The sequence below is a fragment of the Aspergillus saccharolyticus genome (assembly GCF_003184585.1).
Source record: "Aspergillus saccharolyticus JOP 1030-1 unplaced genomic scaffold BP01scaffold_63, whole genome shotgun sequence".
Lineage (NCBI taxonomy): Eukaryota > Fungi > Ascomycota > Eurotiomycetes > Eurotiales > Aspergillaceae > Aspergillus > Aspergillus saccharolyticus.
Genome location: NW_020290673.1, coordinates 82,283 through 109,971, shown reverse-complemented (window position 1 = coordinate 109,971; position 27,689 = coordinate 82,283). Strand labels below are relative to the sequence as shown.

General features: G+C 27.4%; 4 protein-coding genes across 4 annotated transcripts; 1 reads left to right on the top strand and 3 right to left on the bottom strand.

Moving 5' to 3' along the window:
• Positions 1 to 15,724: 15,724 nt before the first annotated feature.
• Positions 15,725 to 17,472, bottom strand: BP01DRAFT_307802 (putative COP9 subunit 3; the record flags this gene model as incomplete). The annotated part of the gene is made up of 5 exons (XM_025572312.1): positions 15,725 to 16,216; positions 16,271 to 16,423; positions 16,489 to 16,935; positions 16,995 to 17,231; positions 17,320 to 17,472. 5 exons carry the CDS (start codon positions 17,470 to 17,472, stop codon positions 15,725 to 15,727), a joined length of 1,482 nt encoding a protein of 493 aa, XP_025426625.1.
• Positions 17,473 to 18,006: 534 nt separating this feature from the next.
• Positions 18,007 to 19,612, top strand: BP01DRAFT_361087 (glutamate-5-semialdehyde dehydrogenase). The gene is made up of 3 exons (XM_025576059.1): positions 18,007 to 18,391; positions 18,459 to 18,620; positions 18,670 to 19,612. Exons 1-3 carry the CDS (start codon positions 18,091 to 18,093, stop codon positions 19,575 to 19,577), a joined length of 1,371 nt encoding a protein of 456 aa, XP_025426624.1. The 5' UTR covers positions 18,007 to 18,090; the 3' UTR covers positions 19,578 to 19,612.
• On the bottom strand, positions 19,442 to 20,634 carry BP01DRAFT_361085 (60S ribosomal protein eL18). The gene is made up of 5 exons (XM_025576058.1): positions 20,602 to 20,634; positions 20,370 to 20,474; positions 19,928 to 20,295; positions 19,598 to 19,880; positions 19,442 to 19,533 (listed from the first exon to the last, which is right to left on the bottom strand). The coding sequence occupies exons 1-4, from the start codon at positions 20,603 to 20,605 to the stop codon at positions 19,803 to 19,805; spliced, it is 555 nt and encodes a 184-aa protein (XP_025426623.1). The 5' UTR covers positions 20,606 to 20,634; the 3' UTR covers positions 19,442 to 19,533; positions 19,598 to 19,802.
• Positions 20,635 to 20,930: 296 nt separating this feature from the next.
• BP01DRAFT_419308 (putative mitochondrial carrier protein) lies at positions 20,931 to 23,040 on the bottom strand (the record flags this gene model as incomplete). Its single annotated transcript, XM_025579397.1, has 5 exons — positions 20,931 to 21,400; positions 21,466 to 21,602; positions 21,659 to 21,937; positions 22,066 to 22,409; positions 23,031 to 23,040. 5 exons carry the CDS (start codon positions 23,038 to 23,040, stop codon positions 21,178 to 21,180), a joined length of 993 nt encoding a protein of 330 aa, XP_025426622.1. The 3' UTR covers positions 20,931 to 21,177.
• Positions 23,041 to 27,689: the final 4,649 nt, after the last annotated feature.

The following is a 27,689-nucleotide window of genomic DNA, read 5'->3' as shown; positions in this document are numbered from 1 at the left end:
TTAAAAATAGTAGAAACCTAGTAACAAAAGATAGAAGACTTATGAAATAGATAATATTAATAGAGTTATATATCTTTTCTATATAGATTTACTAGTACTCAGTTAGAGTTTTATAGATAGATCTATTAGAAGAAAATATAAATAAAAGAATCTTATATTCTTTCCTTCTCTTCTTTCTACATTCTTTACTTTTTATATTACTTATTTATTAAGTGATACTTTAAATATTCTATTATATTAATTCTATACTTTGTCTACTAGTATATTTTATTTTTTATATTAGACTTTTAATATACTAGATAGAATAACTAGTATATATTACTATTACTATACTTCTATAACTACTTACTTATACTCCATATATAATATAGTAATTAGACTCTATTAATTATAGTATATATACTATCTCTAGGTCTTATTAAAGTACTTTAAATCCAAAAATATAGATAAATAAGAAGTCTTTATAATTAACTATACTCTAAATAAAAAGAAATTAATTCTATACTAATAGTATTACAACTATTAGAATAGTTATAAAGTAGTAGGGACTTATAAATCTTCTTAGATATACTTTAACTAATATATTTAGATATCTATTAGTATACATAGAAATATAGTTAAACTAGTAGAGCTTCTAGACTAGTATTATAATTACTTCTTCTATAGAAAAAAAAATAAGAAGAGTAAAGCTCTTATTAATTTTAATAAAAATATTCTTTTCTATAATAACTAAGTATATAGTTTATCTAGAAAAATTCTTTATATAGATAATAGTAATATACTATTAATACTATAGTTTATTAGTAGTATAGAAGATAGTATATAAAGATAGACTTATTTAATAACTAATATACTAATATTTTACTAGTAGTATATAATTGATTATAAGATATTTCTAGCTTATTACTATAAGATTATTAGAGTAAATTATAAGAAGCTTTATCTTATATCTAATATTTTTAGTTTTATTTTTTGAATCTTAGTTAAATAGTTGTTTTAGACTAGTATCTCAGCTATAGTTAGATTCTAATTTAAAAAGAAGTAGTTAGATAATATTCTTAACTAGATATTTAAAGATTTTCTAGTACATATAAAGAAGTTATAGAGATAACTTATATTAATTTTATTACTATATAGAAGCTACATTACTATCTTATAGAAGTTCTAACATATATAGATATAATCTGTTATCTTATAAAAGTATAATCAATATATCTATTAATATACTAGAATATATAGTAAAAACCTATAGGATATTATCTAACTAGATATATCTATAAGATATAAATTTAATATTAATAATTATTTAATAATGTTTTACTAAGTTTTAATTAATTTTTACTACTTCTAATACTTCCTCTAGTAGTTTCTAATATATTCTTATATATTTACTATATTTTTACTAGAAATCTATTAATTAAATTTACTTAGCTATTTCTTCTATCTAATTTAAAAAAATTTTAAATATTATAGTATTAATAATTTTTAATATCTTTAACTTTCTATTTATCTTTATTATCTAGCTTTAGTATTAGAAGTAATTTCTTATAGTTTTCTTCTATATTCTATAGCTCTAGTAGAGAAATATAGAATATATTATAAATTTATTTATACTTCTTAGATAAATATAAGTAATATACTTAGACTCTAATATATTTAAGAATCTAAAAGAATTCTTTAAATTTTAAGACTAGTTTTCTTAATTCTTTAAATTATAGATTTTGGATTAATAGCTTAACTAGCTTTTTCTTTAAAGTAGAATAGTTTTCTATACTTATTATAGTATTTCTTTTTCTTATAACTATTTATTATATCTTCTGTAGCTATTTCTTTACTTCTTAAAGTTTATTAATTCTGTCTTATATAATCAAAATCTTCTTTTATTAGAAATTACTCTTAATTTAAATATAAAAGTCTAGAAAATAGTCATATCAAATATAACTAGATAATTACCAACTAATTCTATTATTTATACTATTATAAGTAACTTAAGTAGTTTATAGTATTATAGACTAATTTACTTTAAATTAACTTAAGTAATTCTATAAATAGTATTCTAGTATCTAATTTATTCTCTTTATTTAATTATTAATTTAAGAGTAATATACTATTAAAAGCTTTAAGATAATATAGCTATTATAGTATAAATTCAATCAGAATTTACTAGTAAAAATAAGTTCTTAATTTAATATAGTATTATTAGATAGTCTAAAGATTAGTTTTTTTTTGATAGAAGAGTTTAGTAAGAGCTAAAGTAGTAATTATAAATGAAATAGATAAGAAAAGAAAACATTTCAAGAAATAGTTTACTATAACTAAAATAATATAAATAATCTTTCTAAATTAGATAATTAAAGATAGTTCTATAATAAAATCTATTACTAATTTTTTAGAGAAATAAGATAATATTAGTAGTAATCTAGGGTTATGATATAACTAATACTTTAGAGTAGTATTCTCTTAATATATTAAAATAAATTTGAATATACTAGACTATATTACAATATAATCTATTCTAGTAGAATTCTCTATATAATACTATCTCTATTCAGATTTTTCTAGAGTATTTTACTAAATTATTATGGAATAGATAAATAAATATCTGATACAAAGTTTCTAAGAATAGTATATAAAAATAATTCGTAAAATAAATAATCTATAGAATTAATACTCTACTTCTTTTAATCTCATTAATTTTATTTAACAATAGTTTTTTATCTTTATATTTCTGGATCTTTATTCTATAAATATAAGATTATCTTCTAGAGTTAAGAATTATATTTATCTAAATATAGAACTTCTATAGTATATATATATATTACTATAGATTAGAAAATAAATCTCTTTTAAGATAAGTTCTTTTAAATAATCTTATTAAGTATTCCTATATTAATCAACTATTAGAAATCTTTAAATTTAATATTATATAGATATTAAATCTGGAATAATTCTATATGTCTTCAGATTTAAACTAGGATTTCTTTTTAACTAAATCTTTAATTATTAAAGATAATATATTTATAAGATATTCTTAAATTAGAATTAAAAGCTTTTCTTATAAAGTAGATTTAACTTAAATCTCTATAGATACTCTAAAGAATCTATCTACTAGATTAGACTTTTCTATTCTATATTTACTAATAAAGTTAAAAGAGATTAGAAATATAAGTTATGAAGCTTATCTTCTATTAATTCTAATCTAATATATAAATAATTATGAATTAGATTAGTTAAATAAGACCTTTATAGTCTAAAAAGTATCTTTAAGATATTATTTCTATTATTTGAGTAAATAAATACTAATATATAACTCTTAATCTAGAGTATTATAGTTTAGTTTAGTACTAGAAAACTTATATAATAAAAAAGTAATTAGATAAAATATATTTCTATTATTAAATTAGAATAGAATTATATTTATCTCTTCTTGACAAGTATTAATTTCTAAATATTAGGATTCTATAGAATTAAAATATATTAAGAGAAATACTTATCAAGAAGTAGTAATTAGAAAATAGAAAAAATCTTTTTATATAGATTTGAATAAATTTATCTAAGTTTTTATCTATTAATTATTCTATAAAGTAAAAAGATAAGAAATAATATAATATAAGAATAATCTCTACTAAATTATTAATAAAAGTTATAACATTCTAAAAAGACTTAAATATTATAGTGATTCTTAGATATTAATTATAAGATAATTTTATTTATATATAAATAATTTATAGAAATCTCTTTACTATTAATAGTATATTCTAGAAATATAATATAGAATCAATAGAAAGAATATTTTAAAAATATAATATAGGACTAAGCTTCTTAAAGTCTCTTAAATATCTAATAAATATATTTTATATAATAATCTTATTAAATAAAAAGATAACAATATTATCTAGATATATTATATAAAAATTATTAAGAAGTTTACAAAGTATTAGTATATATATAGTTTTAGAAGATTACTAGAATATTAATTAATTTGAATGATATAACTATAAATTTAAAATAACTATATCTTATATAGAATACTATCTTCTATTTATCTTTCTCTTTAATATAGATTTAGTAGTAGATATCTTAAATATTAATTTTAAAGAAGTATTTACTTTTAGAAATTCTATCTAGAATCTCTAAAATAAAAAGTAAAGAATAGTAATTTTCGATAAAAATCTTATTAAAACTTCTATAACTTATATAAAGATGTAGACTACTATCTTTCTTAGAAATAAATAAGATAGAATTTCTAATAAAGCTCTGAGAGAATTGAATATATTTAATTTAAGATTCTTATTAATATAATCTTATATAATCCTAAGCTTAATTCTAGATAGAAGCTATATTGGATTATATAAGAATAATTTACTAATCTTAAAATTAAGAATATAATCTATAGAGTCATAAAATAATAATTACTATAAAGAGTCTATAGAGAATATATCTTAGAATTCTTAAAGCTTAATTAATATTAGATTAGAATTCAGAAGTAGATTATAAGATTTATTCTTAGATAGCTAGATATTCTTAGAAAGCTTAATAATAATATATATTATAGCTTAATTTTAGATTATTCTAGTAAACTAGATAGTAGAAAGAAGTAAGATAAATAATATATTAAATTACTATTAATAATAAGAAGATAATATATTAATATATAACTCTAAAATATACTTATTAATAATAAAATTAGATATTCTTTAAATTAAGAGTCTCTATTAATTTCTATATAATACTACTTAAAAGTATATATACTTTCTTATAAATTAGTAATAATAATACAAATTCTTTATATACTATAAGTAGAGATTATAATCTAATTAATAGATTTAATTCTAGAAGCTATAACTAGAATATATTAAAAATAATATATCTTAGTAAACTAGTAGTTAATAATATTTACTTCAGTATAACTGTTAAGATCTATAAAGATTTTAAGATTATTTTAGAGATAAATAAAAATATAAAAATAATATATAATCTCTACTATAGATAAAGAAGTTAAAATTATAGAAACTATTTTAAATTTTCTATTTTCTTTTCTAATTTTTATAAAAATAAATAGACTTTAGTAAATTTAAGCTTTTTATCTTCAGTAGAATAATAATTTATAGGATATTAAATATTTTTATATATAAAATAATATAATTAGTTACTATTCTTTCTAATATAATTTTTCTTATAATTTTAAATATTATTTTTGGCTAATTTATTATTATAATCTTAAGATTATTTCTATATCTTATAACTATTAAATTAATTATTATTTTGTTTATACTTTTCTCTATTATTCTAGAATTTATAATAATAAGTAGTAATAGTTACTATTCTATTCTATTCTTTAGATAAGTAGAGAATATACTTCTAAATATAGTAATTTAGTTCTAAAAGAAGTTGAGTAAAGTATAATAAAGTTCTTTTTCTTTTAGTTTAGTAGAAAAAATACTACCCTAAGATATTAAGATAAATATAGAATTTTCTTAAGTTTTAGTTATATTACTAATATACTTATTTAAGTTAAGCTATTAAATTAGACTAAGATATTACAATATTTCTAATTAAGATAGAAATCTAGTTTTTAAAATTAAAGTTATAATTTTTATAAAGTTATTCTTATTCTAAAGTTTTATTAGTAATAAATTAGTATTATCTTTATCCATATACTAGACTTATATAAATAATAGTAGTAATAATCTTATATTTTTCTAATAAATATTTTCTAGAGACTTTTTAAAATATATATTCTAAATTAGTAATCTACTTTTAATACTTCTAAAGTAAAAAATATTAGTAAACTTAATCTTCTATTTTTTTTATTGAATCTAGAAAATAATTAGTATTATTTTACTAAGAATTTACTAAAGAAAAAATTTTCTTAAAGATAGATTATTTTTTATTATAGATTATTAGTCTACTTTAATTTAATATATATAATTCTTAAGTTATTAAATCTCTTTAATAGTAGAAATTATATTTAGCAATAATTTTATATTAATTTAGTATTAACTATTTCTAATCCTTTACTATTTAAATATAGTAGTATCTTTCTTAGATAATTAAGAAAAAGAATTAGAATATGATAGAATCTACTTATTAGAGTAGAAGATCTATTAATTAGATATAAGATTAATTACTAAATACTATAGATTTATCTAGTAATAATAAAGATAGTCTATATCCAAAAAATAGACTAATTCTTAAGGAATTAGTAGCCTTCTATAGAGGAATTAGTATCTTATAGATATTGGGAAGATATAGGTTTGCTATCAATAACCTCACAATTCCCATAACCACTATAGTACGTCATCCCAATGACCTTACTCCCGATAGTGGTTGTTCTATCACAATACTTCAATATAGTATATATTAAGATAGTAAAGATAAAGATACTATATCAATTAAGAAGTTTTAACTATATCTATTATATAGTCATATTTAAGATATCTTCTATATAATATACAATAATTAATACTACTAAGATGTAGAAAAGTATCTTAATATCTTAGAAGAATTAATATTCTACTATTATTAATATCTTCTATATAACTATATATAGTACTACTCTATTTACTATCTATATTAAATCTCTAAATATAAACTATATAGTAAGTTATAGTCTATTATTATCTTATTCTATATATTATTTCATACTAATATTCTTAATTTTATTACTAATCTTTCTATGTATAATAAGTTTAATTCGCTACTTATTCTAGTAAATAAATTTACTACAAGAGTAGAATATATTTTTATATGACTAACTAGACGATATTTAAATTAAAGTGATAACTTTTAGAATTGGAGTATATCTTATATATAGATTCTAACAAAATTATTACTTTATTACTAATATATGTTATAGTCTGTTTAAGAATTTAAAGTATTAATAGCTATTTAGTACTACTTACTATTTCTAGATAGATAATAGTTTAGAGTATATAATCTAGTCTCTAGAAGTTATACTATAGTATACTACTGCTAAGAGACTATTCTAGATTTTATAATTACTAAATCTTATTATATTCTTTAATAGATCTATCTATTTCTTGATAGATTATATAATATATAAAGTTATATATAATGTAAAGCTTAATTAGCTAATTAATTTATTAAAGTTTCTTATACTTATATAAATATACTAAGACTTTATATCTATATATCTTAATAGTAAAGATACTATTAAATATACTATAGTCTATATAAAATATAAGTATAATATTAGATATAAATCTATATAGCTTAATATAAATAATAAGATATATTTAATATTATATAAGAAATATAGTATGTCTATATGAAAACCTAGAGATATTTTATATAAGCTAAGATATTAGTTCTCTATTTCTTTTAATAATATTATTAAATATAATAGATATTATATATACTATCTTAAATAACTAGATATATTTAAGATCTACTCTATTGACTTAATATTATAGTTTAAATCTATGTCTTAAGAAGTTCATTTATTTAGCTACTAGCTATTTAAATTACTTATAGCTAATAAAGTCAAAGGCTAATAGAAGGTTGAGTATATTCTTAATAGATATATATATTACTATAGTTAAGATTCTAGATATACTAAATATCTTATATATTAGCTTAGCTATAGTTTAGAATATAATTAGTAGATATATAAATATAATCATAACTTATCTGATCTTATTAATATCTTTACAGAGAGTATTAATTGAAACTATTTATCTTTTTATACTTCTTAATATATCTATATTATTTTTATATATTTCTATCTATTCATCTATAGTATTGAGAGTGACATGTCTTTTTTTAGTAAGAGTAATTGTGACTGCTGCTTCCGCGGCTTGGTGTGTTAAGGTCTCCGTGCCTTCCTGCATCATCTACATCAGATGTATATAGTCTTCCGGCCCCTGAGACCCTTGATTGAAGGAACAACTTCCTCATCTTCACTTCTCGCATGAAACTATTAATCACATGACCTCCAATGTATTATATCGCTAAAGTAGACTAGTATTAAAATATAATAAATATCTCTAATCTAGATATATTCTAATAGAACTCTATTTATTATTACTATCTTTATAAAACAGACTAGTCTATTTTAAAACAGTAATACCATACTATTATAATACTACTAGAAACAGCTATATAGAAAAGAAGTCTAATTATTATAGATAATTTCTATAGTCTAATTAGCTTACTATTAGTATATCTATATATTATTATTATAATAGTTATAGTATCAATAATTTGAAATTTCTTCTATGTTGAATCAAGAAATCTTGTTCCAAGAAGCAAGGATAAGTCTTGAAGAATAGAGACTGCTATTACTTTATATCTAACTGATCAACTTTATCCTTAACAGAAATATTATCAAGTGTGATAGAATAACCTAACTATCAGGAGTAAGATCATTGGGATGACGTACCACAGTGATTTGGAAGTCATGAGGGTATTAATAGCAAACCTATATCTTCTAATATCTATAAGATACTTATTTCTCTATAGAAGACTAACAATTTCTTAAGAATTAGTCTATTTTATAAATATAGACTATCTTTATTATTACTAGATAAATTTATAATATTTAGTAATTTATTTTTTATCTAATTAATTGACTTTCTATTCTAATTAGTAGATTCTATTATATTCTAATTCTTCTTTTTTAACTATCTAAGAAATATACTATTATATTAAGATAATAAAGAACTAGAAATAATTAGTAATTAAATTAATATAGAACTATTATTAAATACTATTTTTATTATTAAAGAAATTTTATAACTTAAGAATTATATATATGAATAAGAATAGAATAATAATCTATATATAATAAGAATAATCTATCTCTAAGAAAAGTATTTCTCTAGTAAAATTTTATTAAGATATTACTAATTATTCCCTAAATATAAAAATAAAAAGAAAATTAAGTTTATTGATATTTCTTAGTTATATCTAACTTTAATCTTTAAAGATATTAGAAATAGATTATTAATTTAAGATATATTTTTTAGAGAGTCTTTAAAAAACTTTTATTAAAGAAATATAAGATTATTACTACTATTAGTTATATAAATCTAATATATAGATATAGTATTAATTTATTATTAATAAGATTAAAAAATAACTATTTAAAAGATATAATCTTAATTTAAGAACTAGATTCTAGTCTTAATAAAAGAGATACTATAATGCTTTAGTCTAATATAATAGCTTAACTTAATTATATATTAGTAGTTTAACTTAAATCTAAGAAAGTTCTATATCTATCATAATATCTTATAATAGTACATTTTCTATTAAGTTAAAAGAGAGAGAATTCTATTATACTTTACTAAACTTCTTCTAAAACTAAATTACTATATTTGGAAGTATATTTCTTATTTATCTAAAGAATAAGATAGAATAATAGCTATTACTATATTTATTATTATAAGCTCTAGAATATTAAAGTAAAGTATAAATAAAATAATAATTAATTTAATAATTATAAGGTATCGAAATAGTCTTAGTGTTATAATAATAAATTAGTTAAAAATAATACTTAGAATTATAAGAGAAATTCTATTAAAAAAAAGTAATTAATTATATTATATTATATAGAAGTACTTAAGATATTATAAACTACTATTATACTAAAGATAAGAAGAATTAATCTATTAAAGTCTATTTATTTTCTTTAGAATTAGAGAAAAAAAATAGAGAAATTAAAATAATCTCTATAATTTTAACCTCTTTATCTATAGTAAGAACTATATATTATTTTTTTATTTTTATTCATATTTGATATTTAAATCTTTAAAATCTTAATAGTTATATTAAAGTAGATATTATTAGCTATTAGTTTATTAAGATATACTATCTTTAATATACTCTAGTTATAGCTTCTAGAATTAAAATTATTAATTAGATTATAATTTCTACTTATAGTATATAAAACATTTCTATTATTACTACTAATTTATAAGAAAGTATATATACTTTAAAATAGTATTATATAGAAATTAATAGAGACTCTTTATTTAAAGAAAATCTAATTCTATTACTATTAACTATATTTTAGAATTTATATATTAGCTTATTATCTTCTAATTACTAATAGTAGTTTAGTATACTATCTATCTTACTTCTTTTTATTATCTAGTTTATTAGAATAATCTAGAATTAAGTTATAATATATACTATTATTAAGCTTTCTAAGAATATCTAATTATTTAAGAATAAATCTTATAATATATCTTTAAATCTTAATCAAATATTAATTAAGCTTTAAGAGTTCTAAGATATATTCTCTATAAACTCTTTCAAATAACTACTATCTTATAGTTCTATAGATTATATTATTAATCTTAAGACTAGTTAGATATCTATATATAATTTAATGTACTTTTTTTTTAAAACTAAACTTAAGATTCTATATAATTATATTAATAAGAATCCCAAATTAAGTTAATTTAATTTTTTAAAAGCTCTACTAAGATTTTCATCTTATTTATTTCTAAAAAAGAATAGTAGTCTATATTTTAATATAGATTATAGAAGTCTTAATAAGATTTCTATTAAGAATTACTATTTTTTATATTTTATTTTAGGGATTTTATATAGAATTTCTAGAGATAAGTACTTTTCCAAGATCAATATTATAAGTATCTACTAATAAATTTATATTAAAAAGAGAAATAAATAAAAGATAGTATTCTATATAAGATACAGCTATTTTAAATATTTAAGTATATTATCTAGATTAATTAATATTCTAATAATCTTCTAAAATTATATATATATTATACTTTAAAGACTTCTTAATAACTTTTCTATAGTATATCTAAATAATATTCTATTTTTTTACTAGATAAAAACTTATATATAAAATATATTTACTAAGCATTTAAAAACCTTTAAGAAACTAAACTCTATATTAAACTTTCAAAGTATTTCTTTTATTAATCTTATATTAAATTTCCAGAATATATTATTTATAATAAAGATATCTCTGTAGATTCTTAGTATATAAATAATATTATTTTATAGCTAATATCTAAGAATTACTAATATTTAAGTTATTTTAGAATTCTATAACTTTTATTAATAATTTATTAGAAACTATTCTTATATTATATTATTTCTTATTTTCTTACTTTATAGAATAGTTACTAGATAAAATTAGAATAAATTTATCTAAATATTTATAAAAAGATTATTTTTTATTATTCAATTACTATCTTTTAATAATTACTTCTTTTAATATATTTTAATTCTATAAAATTCTAATATTAAGAAAATAACAATTTTAAAGAAGAAATAAATAGAATTCTATTCTAGTCTAATAATAAAAGCATATTTTATTTAATTACTTTTTAATTCTATAAGTTCTCTAGTACTAAAGTAAACTATAGTACTTTAGATTAAGAGCTATTTACTATTATTTATTTATTTAAATAATAAAGATAATATCTTAAAGATACTTCTTAGACTATTAAAATCTTATTAAACTATTTTAACTTATGAATATTTATATATTAGATTAAAATTAATAGAAGATAAGCTTAATAGCTTATATTTCTAACTTATTATGATTTTATTATTAAATATAGAATAGAAAGGATTAATCTAGTAGATAAATCTAGAATATTAATATAGATTTAAGTTAAATCTATTCTATAAGAAAAGCTTTTAATTCTAATTTAAAAATATTTTATAAATATATTATCTTTAATAATTAGATATTTAGTTAAAGATAAATCCTAATTTGAATTTTAAAATATATAGAATTGCTCTAGATTTAATACTTATATAGTATTAAGCTCAAAGAATTCTAATTGTTAAACTAATATAAAAATAGCTAACTAAGCTATTTTTATACTATATTAGTTATATTATCTTAAAGCTTTTAATAGTATGTTATTCTTAAACTAATAACTAAACAGAAAGAATAATTTAGATACTAGAATACTATGTATACTATTACTTTGATTAATTTAAAATAGATTCATCCATAAGCTATAGACTATCTAATTTAATTATAATATAATTACTAGATAATTATCTTATTATATTTTATATAGCTATTCTCTAGGCTTTTATATTTGAATTAAAAATAATTTCTAATAAAAGAAGATCTTAGCTATATAAGATATGTAAGGGCTGAGAGCCCTACAACTTCCCTTTAGGGAAGAAAAGTATCATGTGGGCGTACCAGTAGGGCCAATAGGTCCATAGTCCTAATTCAAGGGATGAATTAGCGACTGTGGGTAATGCTGGCCGAACAGCTATTATTTTAAATAAGTCCTATTATTTATTCCTTATAAGTTTACCCACAGTCACCCTGGTTAAGGATTTAAACCTGCAAGGGCTTATACTCTTAATAAGACTAGATAGATCCTCTCCCTTAGTAATTAGATCTAATTAGATTTTAGGATTAAACCCTAGTCTCGCCTGCTGAAATGGGTTAGGGCCTGGTCAGACTACTGAATATACTACTATTATAATTAACTTCCAAAGTAGGTTTGGACTACCACCATAGCTGGTGTCAGCCCTAAGAGTTACTGGATTGGGCTAGTATAAGGCCTACTATAAGGGTATTAGCTAATTAGAGAATAGAATAAGATCTATTTCTACTAGACTTCTGATTAGTTATATACTATAATAGCTGTAAGTCACGTGCCACAAGGACTGTAAGAAGGAGGAAGATTATAAGGACTGAGAGCTCTATAACTTTCCTTTAGGGAAGAAAAGTATCACGTGGGCGTACCAGTAGGGCTAATAGGTCCATAGTCCTAATTCAAGGGATGAATTAGCGACTGTGGGTAATGCTGGCCGAACGGCTATTGTTTTGAATAAGTCCTATTGTTTATTCCTTACAAGATAGAATTAATAGACTCTAAGAAATAAAAGAATAGTTATAGAAGATATAGTAAATAACTATAAAAAAATAAAAGAAATACTATAATAAATATAGAAAATTATTATACTTTAATAAAAGAAATCTAGTTAAGATATAAATAAAAAATCTATAATCTAAAAGATTAAGAAAACTAGTTCTAAAGTTTATAGAATTCTTTCAGATTCTTAAATATATCAGAATCTAAGTATATTACTTATGTTAATCTAAAAAATATAGATAAATTTACAATATATTCTATATTCTTCTACTAAAGCTGCAGAATACTAAAAAAATCATAAAGAATTACTTTTAATACTAGAGCTAAATAATAAGAATAAATAGAAAGTTAAAGAAGTTGAAGACTACTAATACTATAATAATAAAGATTACTGTGTAATTAAGTAGAAATATTAGCTAAGTAAGTATATTTAGTAGATTTTTACTAAGAATATAGTAAATATGTAAAAAAGTATTAAAATTCATTAGAAGATATACTAGAGACTATAATAGTTGAAGAAAAATTAATGAAATACTACTTATTAGCTAATAAAAAGTAGACTTATATACTAATAATTAATTAAAGTATAGAATATTTTACTAATATACTAATAAATATATTTTAAATACTATTATATCTAATAATAGATTATATTTATATATATTAATAATTGTATCTTACCATAATGTAATATTAGTTTAATTATAAATAGAATCTAAACTATCTCTATAAATTATCTAAAGTTACTAGAAAATCTTTGAATATTTAGTTAAGAATATTATTTAACTACTTATCTTTAAATTAAAGTTTAACTATAACTAAAGTACTTGTCTAAAATGAATATTCAATTAAGATCTAAAAAATAAAGCTAAGATTTTTAGATATAACATAAAGTTTTTTAATATCTACTCTAATAATCTTATAGTTGACTATATACTACTAGTAAAATATTAGTATATTAATTATTAAATAATCTATCTTTATATATAGATTTCTATATTACTAATAAGTTGGAATATTAATAGTATATAGCTACTATTTATATAAAGATCTTATCTAGATATATTATATACTTATTTACTATATAAAGAACTTCTCTATCAAAATTAATAGAAACTTTACTCTTCTTTTCTTTAGCTTTTTAGAAAAAATAACTATAATACTAGTCTAGAAGTTCTATAAATTTAGCTATATTCTTAAGTATATTAGTAGATATCTAAGTATATTAGTTAAAATATATCTAAGAGAATTTATAAATCTCTACTACTTTACAGCTATTCTAGTAGTTATAATACTATTAGAGAATAGATTCTTCTTTATTTAAAATATAATTAATTATAAAAATCTCTTATTTATCTATATCTTTAGATTTAAAATACTTTAATAAGATCTAGAGATAGTATATATACTATAATTTTCAAGACTTAAATACTATCTTATATATAAAGTATAATTTAATAGTTGTAGATATATAGTAGTAGTAATATATATTAACTATTCTATCTAATATATTAAAAGTCTAATATAAGAAATATAATATACTAATAGATAGAATATAAAATAAATATAATAAAATACTTAAAGTATTAACTAATAAATAAATAATATAAAAAGTAAACAGAATAAAAAAAAGAGAGAAGAATAATATAAGAGATTTTTTTATTTATACTTTTTTTGAATAGATCTATCTATATAATTATAACTAAATAATAGTAAATCTATATAAAAAAGATATATAACTCTATAAATATTATCTATTCTATAAGTTCTTTATCTTTGATTACTAGATCTCTACTATTTTTAGTTAGAATATATAAGATTATTCCTAATATTTAAGTTAGGTAGCTTACTCTTATAAAGAAGTATACTATTTATAATAGAATAATTTAATTATTAGAAGTAGAATTATTAGAATATTATACTATAGTAATTATAGAAGTTATAAGATTATTAATAGTAAATCTATATCTTCCCAATATCTATAAGACACTAATTTCTCTATAAAAGACTACTAATCCCTTAAGAATCAGTCTATTCTATAGATATAGACTATCTTTATTATTACTAGACGAATCCATGGTGTTTAGTGGTTGATTCCTTACCTAGTCGACAGGCTTCCTACCCTGACAAGTAGATCCTATCACATCAAGATAAAAAGACTACTTATGAATATCATGTTACATTTCTTCTTTCTTCTATCTTACTATAACCTCTGCTTTCTTCTATCTAAGTTCTTTTTGGAATATCCTCTGTACTTAAGAATCTAGCTTAGGAGGAGACAGATGAATAAACAACTTTATATGGTCATGATATCTTGATACCTTGGCCTCTAGACAAGGCCTCGAGCCCAGTATATCAACTGCACATCTATATATTATACACCTATATCTATACTTAATAGAGAATACTCAGAAGTAAGAGGGAAGAATCAACAAGTTCATATTATCATAACATCATAACATCTCTGCATCCAGCATATCCACTACACTGTGAAGCCTTTTAGTACGCACCTCTGTAGTAGCTATTAAACATCTAAATATAGAACTCACATTACTAACACTCAGAGTAGGTAATCAGAACCTAGAAACTGCCTTCTGGTGTAGCCAATCATTATCTGTCACCCATGATCAGGCTCTTATAAAGAGTTGCAAGACTACTGCTTTGCAAACAAACAGTATTCATGCATCATACAGTGTACTATTTTTACCATTCCTGTCCTTACGGAGTATAGACAATCAAGTTCATATCTCATTGCAGCTGTGAGCTTCTACCACATTTCCTGAGATAGTTGAATCGCTCTTCATCACTTCAGACTGGATCAAGTATAGGTGGGCTTAGGACTGTGTTATCACTACTGTTATTATGGTCTAGCTCACATCACCCATAATATCTTCTTCCACCCCCAGAACAACATCATCCGCATTAACTTTGGTCATGCCATTTTTCATTATCGCAGACCACCCTTGGCGCTTCATAACGAGATCTATACTCTCATGGCCCATGCCCAAGTCGGTGTTACATTCCCGTATACCACGAGATAACACTTCAAGTGCCTGGCCTCTGTCCATCAGCTCAACCCGCAACCCATTCCGCCTAGCCGCACAAGATCTCATCGACGCAGGGAAACGCAACATGGTAGAATTCTGACCGACTCTCAGATGTAGTAATCTCGCCTCCAATACTCCTGACATTGCCAGAGATGCAACATAGCTCTCAACCCTGATTGCCGAATTCAGAGATGACGAGGCCTTCTCTGCAACATTCGCCGTTGTCAAAGCCGAGAATGCTCTGCCAAGTTTGAGTACAAGGGATAAATTATAAGCCTCGAAAAGTTGGTCAACAAGACCCAGATTCAGATCCTGTTATGTGTTAGCACAATTCAAGAGTGCTGGTATGATTGTGTATAGACCCACAGCACGCCAAACAGGCCTCCCCAATTTTACCTCGTTGTGTAGTCTCTGCTCGTCACACTTTTCGAATGCATCTGCGAGAGATAAATAAGGCTTTGCTACAGTCTGGTATATCTTCATTACATGCGAAGATATGATTCTTGGAGGAGTAGCGATCTGACGCAGTCAACAGGCATGTTCTAATCAGGGATATGTTCATGCAATCGCCATTGTGATCTTACCTTGCCGTGCTTGAGTAAGCTCACAACCACCCATTTTTTGAATGCTTCAACCATAATCTTGCTCACCGAGTTAGCGACAGGAAGCGAGATGACAATGATCAGCCAGTGCTCGGCCTTGTCCCACTCTTTAAGTGCCATATATATCATTGCACCATAGAGATAGTATTGCGCAACATCCTTGTGCGTCAGTTGTCCATGAGTGCTGGTGGCCTCTGACTTGCGGTCAGCAGCATGATCGTCAGATCCTGGCATGTAATCACTGCGATCACGAGACTCGGAGCTGGAGGGCAATATGGATATCTGCCTATCAAGTATGGGGATTGCGTATCTATAAGCCTTCGACAGAAGGCATAGTCGGAGAAAGCCTGGGTGTAGCGGGTCAAAGGTATTCTGGGTTCGGTTCATCCGAAGGATTGCCTTGCTTAACACACGGACTGCAAGAAATGGCTGGCAAATGTTGAGTGTCATACATAGACAAATGAAACTGTGAAAACAGAGATTCTCACCTTCGAGGTATTTTCAGCTACAAATAGAAAGACCTGAACAAGTTGACACCATTCACGGCCAACATGAGATACCTGAGATCCATTGAAACTACCCAGGAACTGTACAGCTCGCAGCCAGAGCCAGCCACCGGGTTCGATGTCGTTCGGCAAACTACTTCCTGTTCTATTTCGTACCAGGTCGACCTGATACAACAAGGCGAATAAGAAGGGCAGAGTGTGCTCACTCGCACTCAGATTCTGCGCTCAGGCACGTACCGGGTTAGTACAGGACTTGAGAGAGGCTTAAAATCCCAGCAAATGCAAGAAAATGCAAAACAGGGCTTACAGTCAAGCTGATCTCACCGAGAATGCTGTGACTTGATCGCCTCAGAACAGCAACCAATTCATATATGTGGCGGTCTTCATCATTCTTTGATAGAGACCTCGAATTGTGCAGCTCGGATGACAGGGTAAGAATTTGTTGGATGCTCTCTGCCATTGCTATCGGTCCACGTGCTATGCAAGCTTCCAAACTGGACAGACACGTCTTCAACGTCCGATTATCGTCAAGCTCTGGAGTTCGATGATAGCCCAAGGTAAGGGGTACTATGAGACCTGGCTGGTAATTATAACAATGGAAAAGGCACCAGAGCAGCACGGGCTAGGTAGAGTAGCAGTGCGAACTAGCTACAAACGGTGCTGTGTTAGGAACTGCGTTAGCCCAGCAGCAACCAAGTAATACTACGATGCGCAAGGGGAGAGACCAGGGACTTGTAGAAGTGTCATTTGGTATGCACTTACAGATAAGGTAAGTAGATTTCGTTCTAGATGTCATCGAATGTGTTTTGAGATGCGCAATGCTTTCTCGACTGATTCGGTTTACACCTACTAGTAATGTATGGGGTAATGACCCCACCAACCTAGCTTCCCAGGTGTCCACAGCGCTTTTTTGGTTAGCAGCATGACTGGGATCCCTTCCATGCCTAGTGTTAATAATGACTCACCAGGCTAACTGGTTTCTGTTACGCCTCGGATTATTACGTTTCAACCAGCCTACCCGGCAGACGACTTTCGTGTTTCTAATCTATCGAGCGCAAATCTTCATATTCTGGTGAAAATGTCACTCACCGACTCGTCTGCCGCGGAGATTGCCAAGACGGCGTCTATGGCTTCTCGCCTTCTTGCCACTCTACCCGGAGCAGCGAGAAATGATGCTCTGTCAGCGCTCCATGAAGCTATTGCAAATAGTCGAGTCGAAATACTGGAAGCCAACTCAAGAGATGTTGCAGCCGCTGAGCGAGCAGTCGAAGCCGGTGTACTCAATGGAAGTGTTCTCAAAAGACTGGACTTGTCACGGCCAGGGAAGTTTGAGGACATGCTGCAGGGTATTTTAAGTGTCAAAGATTTAGATGACCCAGGTGATTCTCTTTCAGCATCCGATAGTTCACGTTTTTGTGGTTATGATAGAATACTAATGTTGGAAAGTTGGAATTGTGACCATGAGGACATTGTTGGATGATGATCTCACGCTCGAAAAAGTCAGCTGCCCCATCGGTGTACTGCTGATCATTTTTGAGGCTCGCCCCGAGGTTATCGCAAACATTGCAGCCCTTTCAATCAAATCTGGCAATGCTGCTATCTTGAAAGGTTGGTCTTTTCATCCCGCGTCTACACTTGGGAAACTGACAACAATAAGGTGGCAAAGAATCGACTGAGTCTTTCATCACGATTTCCAAGGTGATTTCGAAGGCTATCGCGAGCACTCGGGTCCCAAAAGGTTCAATTCAGTTGGTTGAGACTCGGGAGGCTGTCTCTTCTCTGCTTGCCCAGGACAGTCACATTGACTTAGTAATTCCTCGGGGTTCCAAAGAACTCGTTCGATTTGTCCAGGATAACACAAAAATCCCTGTTTTGGGACACGCTGATGGACTATGTTCAGCCTATATACACGCCGATGCCGACCTTGATATGGCTGTTCAGGTCATTGTGGACTCGAAGACCAATTATCCAGCAGCGTGCAACTCTCTAGAAACATTACTTGTCCATGAAGATGTACTTCAGACTGTCTTCCCAGCCGTTGCCGAGGCGCTTTTCGCCAAGGGGGTCGCACTTCGTTGTGATCCACCTTCAAAGGAGGCATTGGCCAGCAGGGTTGTCGATGCGCAGCGATCCTTGATCTCCGAAGCCGTCGCATGCGACTACAAGACTGAGTTCTTAGACCTTGTTTTGGCTGTAAAGACAATACCCAGTGACAATCAAAGCGAGAAAAGCCTTGACGCAGCAATTGTTCATATCAACAACCACTCGTCAAAACACACTGACATCATCATCACGAAGTCAGCAAGTGCTGCTGAACATTTCATGAATAGCGTTGACAGCGCAGGAGTTTTCTGGAACGCTTCGACGAGGTTTGCAGATGGAATGCGTTATGGTTTTGGCACAGAGGTCGGCATCAGCACGAACAAGATTCACTCACGAGGACCCGTTGGCTTGGATGGACTCACCATCTACAAGTATAAGATCCGGGGTCAAGGTCAGAAGGCCGGGGATTACTCCGAAACTGGGTGTGGTAAAAGGTATAAGCACAAAGCCCTGCCACTATGAAGAAGAGATAGTTGTATTACAATTGAACAATTTAGATCCTTTTTTATTTTCATTTGACCAATCATCTCTACCTGAAGATTCGTGATAGCAGACTGCCTGCTGCAGGAAGTGAATATCGAGCGACAGCCATACTTCAAATATCACCGCGGCCAAGGCTGCGCTAGATGGTCCCGCTGAATAGAGGATTATCTATTGAACGAAGAAAGTACGTGTGCGACCGCTGCCTTAAACCTTGAAACCGCGAGACCTTCTCCGACCACGAGCCCGCTCGAATTTACGGCCCTTGCTGCGCACATATGGTTTCTGCCTAGTATTAGCCCAGTCCAACAGAGCGAATCGATGTAACATGCCTTGTGGCTATGGGGACCAAAGCCGAAGTGCTTCACAGCCTCTCTGGCATTCTTAGGTCCGCGAAGGAGCAGAGTGTTGGCTCCAGTAGGGGCACGCAGAGCGAGCTGATCGAGAGTAAGCGTTTCACCACCAGCCTTCTCGATTCTGGCCCGAGCGGTTGCGGTGAAGCGGAGAGCGGCAATCGACAGCTTGGGAACAGTCAGGACGCGGTTGTCGTCGGTGACAGTTCCGATCACGACGATTGTCTTTCCCTTGTGGGACTCGGTGATGTTGGAGACAATGCGCGAGATCGAAACAGGGGGGCGGTTGATCCGAGACATGAAGAGGCGTCGGAGCACGACCTTGTTGAAGTTCGATTCCGTGCGACCTGATTCAAAGTAAAATCATCAGTCTTCATTCGTTTCGCAATTTCTGAGACTCAAGGTAGAACCGGTGGCATACGGGCGAGGAACCGATAGAGCTTCACCAAAACCTGCAAGTAAACATTCTCGCTCTTTGGCGCCTTGCGGTGGGTGCTGCGCACATGGTGGCGATCCAAGTCGATACCTATTGTATACGATCAGTGATTTGTTCATTGCGAAAGACTCGCAATAGCAATGCTCGTCGTAATCATATCAAAACATGATTTCCGCACGGTGGATAGCATGGACAATCTGCAGTTCTTAAGACATACCCATGGCTGCTGATGTTAATCGGACACCTGTAGGTTAGCTGGCTATCGCACCCGTAGGTTAAGTGAAACTGCTCAGATTTCTAGTCTACGATTTTCAGATGTACGGTGTGTGCGGGTTATGCCCTAGTCTATTCCACATCAGGTGCAGGTTGCTGCCGTGCCGCCTTACGACCGAAGCAGAAGGACCGGAACACTCTTCTTACCTTACCAGTCAATACGGGGCCCCCCCACTTCACATCGATTTTGTAATTAGATATTTTCCGTAGTACTCCGTACTAGCTTGTTCTAAGATCCCCGGTTTAGCTTACATTTCATGTCTCCGTATAGTACTAAATTATTCTTTGACCTTGGAGTTGTTCCAAGTCATTCACATCACCTTCGATCCTCTTGACGTCCTTTCTTCTGAGCACTAGGAACTATACAAATAACATGCGCGTAGCCTGGTACTTAGAGAATACAACCGGAATATATGACCCTCAAAATCGGCCGGAGTATATCGTTCCCTTAATGATCATGATACTGGCTTGTCGACACTTCAATGTCTACAGCAGGACTGTAAAACGATGTGGACTGTTTTTATGTCTCACCTAAACTGACAAGAAAGTCCCTTGTCAGCTCAAAGCTGAGCCAGCTGCTGGCCATGCTCGGGGCCACCTTGAGTAAATTTGGCACAATTCCCTTGAATAAACCGCGTATACCCTCCTTTGCCATGATCACTTTCACAGCGTCTACAACAGATGTGTACCTATATCCCATACCAGACATTGTGTTTATTTGGAATCGCCGTCGAAGGACATCACTAGATAAACACCGGTGAGTACATGAAAGCATGTGTATGAAAATCAAAATCATGTGGGTCCTTACAATGGATATGTGCATGTCTGAGCCACTGCCCCGGAAATAGCGCCGGCTAGTAATTTACGAAAGGGACTGGGTGTTGCTTCACCTTCTGGCGTGAGATACGTGCGGACTGATTCGTAAGTCATGAAATTAAGGCCAACCTGCATTTGTTAGTTTGATGGCTTCAATTTGAATCTGTATGATGTTGCATCCTTACGTATGGGGCGACACCAGCCACGGTAGGAATTATACCCCGATATAATGCTACTATACCACCTTCGTTCTTATATATCATGATAATGGTTGTCAGCATGCCCGGTAGGGATTCCCCTGACCCTCGCTGGCCTAGTGCGGCAAACGACGCCGACTGTATGGAGAGTCGAGTTCTGACGATATCCAAGGGATACGTCACGGTCACGGATGTGACCCCTGCAGCACCTCCGCAGATGAGACGCTTAATCGGGGACAATTCTGTATTGGGGGACGGCTCTGCGAACTGCATGTTTGATAGTAGTCCAGTCGAGTCAGCCTCACGTTGTCTCATCAACACGGTTTGTCAAAAAGCTAAAGGGGTTCTAGGAGTTGAATGCTGATCCTTGAGCAAGAAAATCCAAACTCACTGACTTTCTTGTAAAAATTGTAGCTTCCAAACTGGACCGCAGAGTAGGGCACAATGCGAATGCAATTGGTGCCGTTTCCGCGCAAGTAGCCTTTCCAGCCTTCCTCTTTGCCTATTTTCACAAGCGCTTTCCAGATAGAGAGTTTATATTCATTCCGTCCAACATTTTGTATTTGCAGCAAAATTTTCAAACGTTCAAGTGGCGACACAATAGTCCTAGACACCGCCCCGGCCACGCCTCCAGCCACGAAAGCTGCGGCAACGGGCTCGGAGACCCTACTCCTGACATTATCAGTTAAAGTGGGCGCGTGTGCGTGCGTGTGCGCATGGAAGTTGTCCTTGATAAATACTCTGGTGTGAGTTCACCAGTTCTCTGGATAATGCCAGCGGCCATACCTGGAGAGCGTTGGAGGTTTGTACTTTGGACACTGGGGACAAAGCGATGTCATCTTTGCAGTCAGTAGAAGAAACTGCGTCTCTGCGATTCAAAATCATTGTTGTATTAGATATGCACCATCCAGAATTGGAAAATGCAACCCAGGGATATCTTCAGGACGAGGCTTATCACGTCCTGCGGATTATGGTGAGATGTATATGTCTCGCTCTGTGCAGAATGGTGGTAGGACTATGTAGGGCACGGGGTTGAAGGAGATGGTTGAGGATTTTATTTGATTATTCTATGAATGTAATAATGGTTAAAAAGAGTAGCACGGTTGAAACGCTGAGAAAAGCATGCACTGCGATTATCTGAACAATGACAAATAAGAGCAGGTGAGTGACAGTACTCCGGAGTAGTCTACAGGTGAAATTAGTGGGAGATGTAGAGAACCATAATTGTGGATCTGGCCCAACAAGCGCCAAAATGGGCCTAGTGAAGAACAATCCAGGTAACCATTAGGATAGTGTCACGGTCCCAGGTCTCCCCATGTGGTGGTTTCGGCCTTGCCGGAAATCTGCCGTTAGTCTCCGCCTTCGGGCATCTTTGCAACGGATCCGTCGACCTCTGTCTTCCATCCCAACATCATGATGATGATCATCATCATCATCATCATAATAATATGAATCATTCTGAACCATAATATAGAGTAGCATATCCTGCCTTATAATAATACAGTATTCTCTAACACCATATGATTAGTTGTCTACAATATCTTTCAACATATCTACTTATATTATTACAAGCCTGGCTACCCTGACTTCACTCAGTGACTAAAGAAGTTCTTAAGTTTATAGCTATTAGAATAAAAAAGACATATAATAGAAAGTACTAATCTATATTATTTATATCTAGTAATTATATATATCTATACCTATATCAGGGATATACTAACCCAGCTGTCAAAGATATTAAGATCAAGCTAATCTAGTAGTATATTAGATTATTTATGATTCTTAAAGTAGTTAGAAAGTATATACAATAAGTAATCAAAAGTCTCGGGACACTCCGCTTCCGTGCCCGATGCATCAGAAATATTAACAACTTTACTTATCCACTAAACTAGTAATATAAGGTCTTTTGGTACTAAAATTAGTATAAATTATAATTATTCTTATAAACTTTTATCTAAAATATACTCTATAACTCTTGTTGAACTAGGGATAAAATAATTACTAGTTAAACTAGCTTAAAGATTTAGTATATTATTTTTAATACTTTATTATATATATAAATACTTTTAAAATTACTATTAAGTTAAATCTTTATCTTATAGTAGAAGTTCTTAAAAGCTTAGCTATTCTATATACTATTATATCTTTTTAATAGTTTATTGATTATTAAAAATAAGTTAGAAAGACTTAATTCTTATAATATATATAGATATATATTAAGATCTCTAAGTCTATAGTTAGATATATTCTTTATCTCTATAAAGTATAGAAATAAAAGACTAAAAAAAGAATATCTTTATAAAGAAAAGATACTAAAATATAGTATAAACTTTTTAGATAATAGATTAAAAAATCAACTTAGAATAATATAATTTTTTTAAATAAATATTTAGTTAAATAAGATACTTTAAAAGATACTAGATATATATTCTAAATAGTTTAAAAAAACTATAGATATAGATTAGTTAATATATAATATTATAGTAAGATATAATATTAAATGTGGCCGCCGCCTCTGCGGCTTGGTGTATAGAGGCCTCCGTGCCTTCCCATTGCCTGGATCGATGGCATGGGATACTTAACCTTCCGGGCTCCCAGGCCCTCTGTAGAATGAACAACTTCCTTATCATCACTTCTCGCATATAGTAATTAATTATAGTTTGTTGGATATTCTACACGTGCTCTTGACTGCTTTATTCTATAGTATATCTAAGAATCATGTCTTTTCTTCTAATATTATAATCTATATATCTTTCTACTTTATAATATACAAAAGTATATTAAGACGTGATATTCTTAGATCTTAGTCAAGAAGCCAGTTACTTATTTTTCTATATTTAATATTGAATATCTTCTACTTAACTCTAGTATTATTATAGTATCTTTTGTCTCTACAACTACTGTAATATCTTCTTTCTTATTAAGAATAAAGAATCGGATCTAGATAGTTCTATCTAATTTTATTCTAATTTAACTTTCTATCTTATTATCTTGACTAACGTAATCCACATGCGAGCTGGCCGCCCAAGCGAGTGGGCCGGCCATGTATTGCATATAAAATAGCCTTCTTTTAACCTTGTATATCTTAACAGGTATATGAATAAATACTTTTTAAACTAAGAGAATACATAGGGAAATACTAAAAGAATAATCTATCCTAATTAAAGATCTTTTAGATATTTATATATAATATTATAAATAGATTACCTTTAATATCTAATTATACATTGTATTTTATTTTACCTTGGTAAATAAAGATATTATAGAGCTCTAAATTTTTAATAGATAGTTTAGAGTCAAAGTTCTAAGCTAAATTACAAGTACTTGGGATATTAGAGCATAAATTGCTAAGTTTTTAAACAGTTGGAAAATAGACTGTTTATATGCAATACAAGGCCGGCCCACTCGCTTGGGCGGCCAGCTCGCATGTGGATCACGTTATAAGATGGAACTTTTATCTATTATAGAGATACTCTAAATTTTATCCTTTTATTATTTCTATATCTTATGAAATCTTAATTTTTTATTACTTCTAAACTCTCTATATATAATATATAAGAGCTGTTTAGTTGTTTAATCTATATATTATCAAGACTTTGTAAGAGAAAGTAGTATTATCTTATCAATTATTTTAACTATTCTCTCTATCTATAAATAATTCTCTTAAGTCTCTAAAAATATATCAGGTAAGTATAGAGCAAACTACTAAACTATTAATATTAAAGCTACTTTTAAGTAAGTAAGAGTATCTTATGGAGTTAGACTATTAGCTATAGAACTTTTACCTTTATACTTAATATAAGTTTATATATTAGCTTAATTATAATACTCTCTAATAAGCTAAATATATATAGCTATAATATTTAATCTACTTTAAAATTATGACTTCTAGTAGCTATTAGACTGGTCTATAGACTACTTATCTCTAAATAAGACTATCTTTAAGTTTCTATATCTTATATATTATATCTTAGATCTATCTAACTATTATATATAGTAAGATAAGTATAAGTTAAATATTAGATATAGAACTAAAGTATTAAATTCTCTAAAATATATATATTTCTTATTAGTTATAAGTATAGTATTAGTTACTAATCTAGAATATTCTATTACTTCTAAAGTATTTAGCTAATTTAACTTATTTAATTCTATATATATATATTATCTATTATATCTTTAATAATAGTATACTATCTATATATACAGATTTATAATACTAGTATATTCAGTATATTTAGAATAATAAATATAGAGTAAATAATTTCTAATAAAGGACTGTCTAGTAGTTCAGCTATTTAAGTATTAGATAATTTCATAAATCCTATTATTATTACTAACTTCTATATATCTTATTAAAGATTCTTATAGATAGATCTTTAAACTTTGATTATTATACTATAAGCTGAAATTTATACTACTAATAGAAATATTAATATATATTTTAAAGATATTAAGTCTCTAGATATATTAAAGAATGTATTAGTCTTTATAATAATACTACTAATTATTATCTTCTAGATCTACTAACATCTCAAGATATAAGATATCTAGAGGCTGATAAAGTAATATATTAAGATACTAAAGATAGGAGATACTTAGTATAGTAAGATGTTAATAGTAAAAGATATTTAGTATATTAGGATCTTAATAATGATAGATATTCTAAAAGATATTATGAATATTAATTTAGTAATGATTCTAGAAATCCTAGTTTAAGTAATAAAAATAATAATAATAATCCTTCTTTATCTTCTCTAGATAATTAATATTAAAATAGCTATACTAGTAACTATAGTAATAATAGTAGATATTATTATAGTTAACATAGAGATCTTCTTAACTCTAAGTATAATAATAAGTATAATAGCTGAGATTCTATATCTAAATTTTTTAAGTATTTAGATTAATAGAAGACTAATAAGATTAACTAATTCTAGTTCAACTATTTCTCTAATAATCTAATAATAGATTATTATAAAGATCTAAATAGTTAAAAGATATATTACTAGAATATATATCTATTTATCAACTATCTTTATGATATTATTAATTATAAAGATAAAGTTATAGTTAAGATAAATATTTAGATATATATTATTAATATTATATTATAGTAGTATTAGTCTAAAGTTACTAATCACAGGAAGTATCTTATATATATTCTTAGTCTTAAAAATAATTAGTTCTATAAATTACTATATTAATTCTATTCTAATATATATAATACTATTTACTATCTTAATAGTATTATATATTTATATAAAGATATTTATATTAACTAATTAATTAGTACTTTTATCCAGGAGATTCTACTATATATACAGTCTGTCTATATCAATAATATATATAATCAGCTATATATAATATAGAAGTATCTTGATTCTAATCTATAGATTAATATATCTAAGTCTAAAGAATATACTATATTATTAATCTTTCTATAGTATCTAGAGTATTAAATATTTTAGTAGTAAGATAAAGTTACTAAATATAAGAACTATAGAAAAAATTATAATAGATATTAAAATAATAAATATAATAATAAGAAGAAAAACTATCAAGATAATAAGAAATAGCTTAATTACTATACTTAAAAAGACAGAGATAGTCAGCTGTAATACAGCTGGAATTCCTATTTCTAAATTCCCTATAATAAATATAGATAGATGAACACATTCTGCGCGTCTAATAGATCTTCTAGTATATTATATACTATAAATACTACTAACTAGTATTGTAGACTATAGTATTCTTGAGACTAGTAGTAAATCTTAAATTAGTTACTACTACTCTAGTATTAATTATATTCTTAGTAACAATCTACTAAGAAACTTTATTCTAATAAGAATAAAATTAAGATAACTTAATATTAATCCTAGAATTATCTATTCTAGAATAGTAATAATTATTAGTTATAAAACTATTAAGATAATAGACTATTCCACTATATATATAGTATCAACATTGCTTCTAATAATTAGATATAGTTACTGCCAGTAGGATCTAGTATTTATAT

What these genes read in the sequence shown, in the direction of transcription:
- BP01DRAFT_361087 (XM_025576059.1), top strand. Translation starts at nt 18,091, where the DNA reads ATGTCACTCACCGACTCGTCTGCCGCGGAGATTGCCAAGACGGCGTCT. An exon ending in CAAAGATTTAGATGACCCAG is followed by an intron (nt 18,392 to 18,458) that starts GTGATTCTCTTT and finishes AATGTTGGAAAG; the next exon opens with TTGGAATTGTGACCATGAGG. An exon ending in CAATGCTGCTATCTTGAAAG is followed by an intron (nt 18,621 to 18,669) that starts GTTGGTCTTTTC and finishes GACAACAATAAG; the next exon opens with GTGGCAAAGAATCGACTGAG.
- BP01DRAFT_361085 (XM_025576058.1), bottom strand. An exon ending in GCTCTATCGGTTCCTCGCCC is followed by an intron (nt 20,296 to 20,369) that starts GTATGCCACCGG and finishes ACTTTGAATCAG; the next exon opens with GTCGCACGGAATCGAACTTC. An exon ending in TTGGTCCCCATAGCCACAAG is followed by an intron (nt 19,881 to 19,927) that starts GCATGTTACATC and finishes AATACTAGGCAG; the next exon opens with AAACCATATGTGCGCAGCAA.